The 8,121-nt window shown below is 40.6% G+C and overlaps 1 protein-coding gene across 1 annotated transcript; it reads left to right on the top strand.

Annotated features, from left to right (window-relative positions):
- Positions 1–1,969: 1,969 nt before the first annotated feature.
- On the top strand, positions 1,970–4,642 carry LOC103397143 (tricarboxylate transport protein, mitochondrial-like; the record flags this gene model as incomplete). Its single annotated transcript, XM_025052701.1, has 6 exons — positions 1,970–2,161; positions 2,416–2,500; positions 2,628–2,732; positions 3,303–3,418; positions 3,523–3,596; positions 3,844–4,642. Coding segments are annotated over 6 exons (687 nt in total), but the record flags the coding sequence as incomplete, so codon positions are not given.
- Between the last annotated feature and the right edge of the window lie 3,479 nt (positions 4,643–8,121).

The following is an 8,121-nucleotide window of genomic DNA, read 5'->3' as shown; positions in this document are numbered from 1 at the left end:
AATGACTTCATCGCTGCTGATGTCAGGGCGATGGGTCTATAGTCGTTGAGGCAGGAGATGGTGTTGGTTTTGGGAATTGGGATGATGAGGGACTCTTTAAAACACTTTGGTACTAAGCTTTGGCGGAGTGAGTTGTTAAAGATGTTGGTGAAGACCCCAGCCAGTTCTCCAGCACAGTAGTGGAGGACAGCAGGGCTAACGTTGTCAGGGCCAGCGGCTTTGTTCGTCTTCAATCTGCTGAAGGTGCTCCTTACCTCCTCCTCCTGGATGTTGAAAGGAGGGGGAGGGAGGGAGGGGATTCGGAGGAGGTGGTGGTGGAGTTGGGGCCTGCTCAAATCTTTTGTAGAAGTGGTTGAGGTTGTCCGGGAGCTGGTTGTCAGTGTCCGGTATGGTGGAGGGTTTCTTTTTGTAGTTTGTCATGTTTTGTAATTTTTTCCAGGTGGAGCGTGTGTCAGTGGTGGTGATTTGTTTTTCTAGTTTGGAGGCATAGTTGGATTTTGCCCTCCTGCTTTCTGCTCTAAGTTTGTATTTGGCACTCGTATTGTTCTTTATTTCCTAATAAGTATGCAGCATTGTTCTTTTATATCCTTGTCGAACCATGGTTTGTTGTTGTTGTAGGGTATGGTTTTTTTGAACGGTATGCATAGGTCCACGCAGTACGCGATGTATGACGTCACTGCGTCGGTGACGTTGTGGAGGTCACCGGCAGCATGGAAAACTTCCCAGTCCGTACACGCGAAGCAGCCCTGAAGTTTTTCAATAGCCTCCGAGGACCAACACTGCGTTGGCCTGGCTGGTGTTTTGGAGGACTTTTTGTCTGTATTGTGGGATTAGCAGCAGCAGCATTGCATGGTCGGACTTGCCCAGTGGAGCTCTCGGGAAAGCACGGTAAGCCTCTTTGATGGTGGTGTAGCAGTGGTCGGGTGGGAGCCCAGGGAGCTCAAATGAGAGGTTGGTTTGGTTGAAGACCCCTAGGACAATGACTGCTGCGTCCAGGTGTTTACTTTCCATCGAGGATATGTGGTTGGCCAGCTCAGCTGTGATGCTAGTAGTGTTAGCCTCAGGTGAGATGTAAACACAGACGATGATGACTGATGCAAATTCCCTTGGGAGAGATGATGGTCTGCATTTGACTGTAAGGTATTCCAGGTGGGGGGAACATTCATGTGAGAGTTCTGTGGAGTTAGTACACCATCGTTCATTGATCATTATGCAGACACCACCACCTTTTGACTTGTGCAATAGTTCGGGTGATCTATCAGCACAGTGTAGCATGAAACCTGGAGGAGTTACTGCTTGATCGGGAACTGAATGATCAAGCCAGGTCTCTGTCAGGCAGATGGCAGAGCAGTCGCTGTAGTCCTTGTTGGATTGAATCATGAGTTGTAGTTCATCCATTTTGTGACGGAGAGATCTGACATTGGATAGCAGGAGGGCCGGGAGCGGTGGTCGGTACGGGCGTCTCCTGAACCTGGCAAAGGTGCCTAAGCGTCGGCCTTGACTGGGCGGCCGCAGTGGTGTTGAGCGCCTTGCGATGTTCGGCGCGGTGCAAAGTTCGGCGCGGGTGTAACGGATAACACAAGACACTTTGCAGACAAATAACGAGGACATAAGACATGTCTGCAGTCTGCTCTCACACCTGTGAAAACTGAGTCTCCCTCCTCTGCTCCTGAATCTCCTGATTTGACATCCATTCCTTCTGTCTACCATGACTTAGGAGAAGTTTTTAGTAAACAACAAGCTCTTTCTCTGCCTCCTCATCGTCCCTATGACTGTGCCATTGAGATCCTTCCAGGTGCTCCCCTGCCCTCTAATCGACTGTATAACTCGCCCAGAGAGAGAGGCTATGGAAAGATACATTCATGACTCTCTGACCGCAGGAATCATCCGTCCCTCCTCTTCTCCTCTGGGTGCTGGTTTCTTCTTTGTATCCAAAAAGGATAAGACTCTGCAACCATGCATTGACTAACGTGGACTTAACAACATCACCATAAAGAACAAATATCCTTTACCTTTGATCAGTTCTGCTTTCAAGTCTTTACAGGGAGCCACCATCTTCTCCAAACTGGACCTGCAGAATGCCTACCATCTTGTCAGGATCAGAAAGGGAGATGAGTGGAAGACACGTTTCAATACCCCCCTTGGCCACTTTGAATACCTGGTAATGCCTTTTGGACTCACCAATGTAACCATGACAACTGTATTTCTAAACAGCGTAGAATAAATCAAATCATCACACACGTCTGCCTTTGTCAAAAACATCACTTTTTACTGGAGCTTATTTTTCTAATTCCTTTAACATTATCTGCAAAGACAGTCAGATGATACATCTCTGCTGTTTTCTGCAGATTTCTCAGTAACACTATGGCTTTCTGATTGGATGACTATCAACTTGTTCTTTTCTTATCTCTCAAGGTGAAATTTATTCACGACCAGACGTCTGCGAACCCCAAATACAGGGGTTTCTTCCATGGAGTTGGAGAAATAGTCAGACAGCAAGGTAAAGAGCAGCAGCAAAATCATGTGATTTCTCTGCTATCTTCTGGTCAAAGTTGGTGGTGCAGGCTTAGAATCCAGCCATAAATCCAATAAAATGTAAATTCTTCTTGCTGTTTTTGTTCACATAGGTCTAAGAGGATCTTACCAGGGTCTCACTGCCACTGTCCTCAAACAAGGCTCCAACCAGGCCATTCGATTCTTTGTAGTGACCTCTCTGAAGAACTGGTATAAAGGTCAGTCTCTGTAGGATAAAAAAGAATGATAAATGACTTAATTTATTCAGTAAACATTTACAAAGGCAAGTTATAAAGAATATTTTAGTAGGGAAAAAAAGGTTAGATTACCTTAGAAAACTAGTCAGATATCTGAGGGCATGTTGGTGAACTGAACACAACAGTGTGATTACCCCAGCTGCTCAGCAGTGGACAGGGAATAGCTGCAGGGGGTAATAAGAAAATCACCTCTCCTGGGTTTGCACCTTGGTTTCTAAGGTAGTGTTTGATTGGCTTCAGCTTTCTGTGTAAACAGAAACAGTCAGATATCACAAATGAAGGAATAAAATTATATCATATTACTGAACTAATACAATAAATAAATATTTAACCTAAGTTAGAATCATTTCATGGATCCTCATGGCAGTATTGTAGTAGTATTTGGTTTTACACACAATGATTTTTCACATGCAAATCCCTTCACTGTATTTACACTGGGGTTCAGTTTAGATGAAGTCAAAGTTCTTAGAACTATGTCAAGCATTATTATGAGTAACATATGATTGACCTTGTAATGTGACCTTTCACCAGGTGATGACCCCAACAGGGAAATGAAACCCCTGGTGACCGATCTCTTTGGAGCCATAGCAGGAGCAGCCAGTGTGTTTGGAAACACTCCACTGGATGTCATCAAGACCCGGATGCAGGTAGGTCATACGAAGATTGTTTTTGTTTAATAAAAAAAAAAAAAAAATCCAAAAACTCTCCTCCTGCCAAAAGCTGACAGTGGACATCCTTTTCTTTTCCTCAGGGTCTGGAGGCTCATAAATATAAAAGCACAGTTGACTGTGCTGTGAAGATCCTGAGATATGAAGGCTTGGCTGCGTGAGTACACCCCCACTCTGTTTAAGTTGGTGTCACAGCAGGTTCCTTCCTGTTATCTTTAAACCTCAACCCCCTTTATTTGCTTTCTCAGCTTACAAGTGATTTTGTTTTATACTGTATCTGAAGCGTTCCGTGTCCTTAGATCAACCGTTGAATCAGTGACACGTCATAACAATGTCTTTTCCCCTCAGTGATGACACACCAGGGGTTCTCATCTTTGTAACTTTGTCTCTTTTGTTCTTTCTAGTTTCTATAAAGGGACGGTCCCTCGTCTGGGCCGCGTCTGTCTGGACGTGGCCATAGTTTTCATCATCTACGAGGAGGTGGTCAAGGTCCTGAATGCCGTCTGGAAGATGGACTGAAGAGTGTCCCGCTTCCTGCTTTCCTGGGAAACAGACACAGATCCAAGTTTAGTTAAAAAAAAACACAGCTGTATCGTCAAACTTAGAGCGGAGTGTGTCGAGGCGAACAAAGCTGAACTTAGATCAGTGTCTCCTGGAGGAGACAGGAAGTTAGAGAGCTCACAAGAGCTGAAAGAGAAAGAGCGAGTGTGACAAACGTTTAGACAGCTGTGGAGCCTTGGTGGACTGCTGATGAGTCACACAGGTTCACAATGTAGGTTTATCATACATTGACAAGTCCTACATCAATATATTAGTAAAAAAAACTTATTAACCTGGTTAGTTTTTCAAGTTACTTTTCAAATATTTACATTTTTGTCCAGCCTTGTTTCACCAACTAAACTTAACTCTTTCGGTGAAAAGTTGTTTTTTCGCAGCTGGTATACTGATATGCTAATCCTACCCAGTACAATACACAGCTGTCATACTGAGGTAGATTTTAAATGAGTATTACTCTGTGTTGTGCCTACGATGGCGCTGTTTACACTCACAAACAACTGTAGTGGCTTCCATCAACAAGCCTTTATTAGAATGATTTTGCAGTTTTAATACAACATTTATTTTTATACTATGTTCTTAATTTATTAACAGCATTAGAGATGTATTAATATATTTTATTCATGTGCCAAAAGACCAACCTGATACACTGTGAAAAAGTCTATCATTAAAAAACAAATCGAACTGTGATCTCAGCCAACTGATTACAGCTTATGAATATTATTAATTATTTTATATAAATTGGATAATTATATCCATATGAATGACATTTTTTGAGCTGCGATGTCTACTATTTATTGCATTTTTTATTTAGTTTCAAGCCAAATGAGTGACTAAATTCAAAGGGAATTAAAAATTTTATGTTTACAGCTCTAGCGTTAGACTTTCTTTCTTAGCTTAATATTCTCAAAATATAATTGCAAGTGAAAGACAACATGAGTTGGTTCTTTGCAAGCTACCACTTTCCGTTATTTACTTCCACTGGACACCAGTCATGATCGGTAGCTGTTTAACTGTTGGTGAAATTTCTCTTTTAAAGTTTTACTTTTACTCCAAAAACCTCTGGTCAAGTTGTATTTTTTGTCATTGTATCAATTCACTACAATCTAAATGTAGTACCGTCTTGATTGTTTTAAAGTATTTTCCAAACTGCAGAAATAATCACTTTTTATGGGGCCAAAATGTTTGATTTTTTTTTTTTTTTACTGAGTTCAGGTCAAAATACTACTACACATATTTTCTATTCCAATGTGTGTTGAATTGTGATGAATCTTGTGCAATAAACAACAGGTTTTTTTATCCTAGACTCAACATTGTGGGGGATTTAAACACTCAAAAAAGGAGCATTCCATAACTTAAAAGCATTCACGTTGTTGTTCTTTTTTCTCTCTCTCTCTCTGCTTTTCATCTGTTTTTCTCTCCATCTGATAGAAAGTATCATGCTGCAGAAAACCATGGGAGACAGGAAGAAGGAGAACCAGACAGGGAGGTCACTGTTTTTTTTCCCTGTGGATTCCAATTATGTGTCTTCTAATCCATTGTTTCCCAAAGACTGGGTTGCAAGATTTTTTTTTTTTTTGGGGTCATCTCGCATCATGTTTCCCAGGAGTTTACGAATAATGTCTATTGACTTGGGTCGCGAAGGTTTGTGACTTTCACCCATAGGTCTTGTTGGAAGAATTTTATTTATTATCATTGCTTCATGCTGTACTGTCACTTTAAGAAGCTGTTTGTGTTCACACCCACATTCACATCCACCTTCTTACTCCATATCCATCCATATACTCACACATGATCACATGATATGTAATCTGATACTTTTATAAACTCAATAAAAGAGCAAGTAAAAGATCAAGACGTCTTTTGTTTTGTTACTTTGTCGTCGTATATGTTAGTTTGAACCTAACAGTCCCAGAAAAAAAGTTTGGGACTGATTATTTTAGTGTCCAATAATGATAATTTATAATCACTGTTAACGAAGCCTCTTTACAGTTTCTTTGGTATAGACAGTAATTGAAGCTATATTAACTGAAAAAAAATTAATTATATTTCTAATGCATAAATATTACACCTATATATTTGATACTCAAAGTATTACCATTGCCATAGAGTAGCAAAGACACGAAGATCTTCACACACGTGAAGGTAACTGTTATATTAATGTATGTATTAAATATAATGAGTCATTTACAATTGTGTTTATATATGCAGGTTGTTTTCACAGAATTCCATTTAAATGCAGAATAAATTCTGCAAAAAAAACAAACAAAATCCCTCAGATGTTAGCCCTATAGTTATTTACACTTTATAAAGCATTTCAAAACAATACCGTTTTGAAATGCCAAGGAGATCCGATAGAGGGCAGTAATGTCAAACAAAGTCTGCCAACTTGCCAGTAGATCCCAAAGAAGTTGTGATTAGTTAGTCGAATGGTTGGAAACCTAGATGATCTGCATGATATAAATGTCTGAATCCAATTAATTAATTCGTCTTTAATTCGTAGTTTTTTCAACATCTTCAGTTAATTAAAATTACGTCACCACAAGGATCAGTGGACACTTAGTGCTATAGAAGTGGAAATATTGATCACTGTCTCTTCCACGGTCTCTACTCATTTACAACCACTGAAGAGTAAATAATGGCATTGTTCTGTGGTTCTTCTTCTCTCCACAGGAGGGCCTTCTGTACACAACCTTTACAGCGGTGATACTGAAGTTCAGTGGGAAACCTCCTCTTACCTTCATTGTTTCCGCCTTTTTTTAAAAAGATTCACGCTTGTCATCTTAGTCATATGACTCGTGCTCGGAAACCATCAAACCTGACTGAACTGGAGATGTTTTGTAAAGAAGAATGGTCAAAAATACCTTCAACCAGAATCCAGACCCTCATTGGAAGCTATAGGAAGCGTTAGAGGCTGTTATTTCTGCAAAAAGAGGATCTACTACATATTGATGTAATTTTTCTGTTGGAAAAATTACATATGTAGTATATATATATACTGAAATGGCCTGAGATGGCGTCCAACTCACCAGATAACTGGCACACGCGCGGGTAGTCCTCGCAGCAGTCTCCTGTCTTTAGACAGTAGGTGTCACAGTAGCACACCGTTTTCCTCCTGCTGTACTCAGAACACTGGTTTTTCCGACCCGTGCAGCACCTCGGACTCTCTCTTTCCCCACAGCCCGCTTCAACCCGCGGAACCAGGTCCGCGCACAAAAACGCCAAATAGCAACAAACAACGCTCCACCTACTCCACTACCGAGTCATATTAAATATTTGTTCATATTGAACTCACGAATCACTCACAAATCACTCTCTGCAAACTAATCTTTCACTGTGAACTAATCTTTCACTGTGAACTAATCTTTCGCCGTGAACTAATCTTTTGCCATGAACTAATATTTCGCTGTGAACGAATCATTCTCTGTGAACTAATCTTTCGCCGTGAACTAATCTTTTGCCATGAACTAATATTTCGCTGTGAACGAATCATTCTCTGTGAACTAATCTTTCGCCGTGAACTAATCTTTTGCCATGAACTAATATTTCGCTGTGAACGAATCATTCTCTGTGAACTAATCTTTCGCCGTGAACTAATCTTTTGCCATGAACTAATATTTCGCTGTGAACGAATCATTCTCTGTGAACTAATCTTTCGCCGTGAACTAGTGATGTGTCGTTCGCGAGTGATTCGTTCAAAATTAACTTTCTTATGACTCGTGACTCCCGAGTCATATGAAAGATTCGTGACTCGTGACTACCGAGTCATATTAAATATTTGTTCATATTGAACTCACGAATCACTCACAAATCACTCTCTGCAAACTAATCTTCACATGCGAACTAATCACTCACTGCGATCAAATCACACTCTGCGAACTAATCTTTCACTACGAACGAATCACTCTCTTTGAACTAAACTTTCACTGTTAACTAATCTTTCACTACGATCTAATTACTCTGCAAACTAATCTTTCACTGTGAACTAATCTTTCATTGCAAACGAATCACTCTCTGTGAACTAATCATTCATTGCAAACGAATCATTCTCTGTGAACTAATCTTTCGCTGTGCACGAATCATTCTCTGTGAACTAATCTTTCGCCGTGAACTAATCTTTTGCTGTG

Source organism: Cynoglossus semilaevis, chromosome W, assembly GCF_000523025.1.
Source record: "Cynoglossus semilaevis isolate Cse_v1.0 chromosome W, Cse_v1.0, whole genome shotgun sequence".
Classification (NCBI taxonomy): Eukaryota; Metazoa; Chordata; class Actinopteri; order Pleuronectiformes; family Cynoglossidae; genus Cynoglossus; species Cynoglossus semilaevis.
This window is presented reverse-complemented; position numbering and strand designations above follow the sequence as displayed.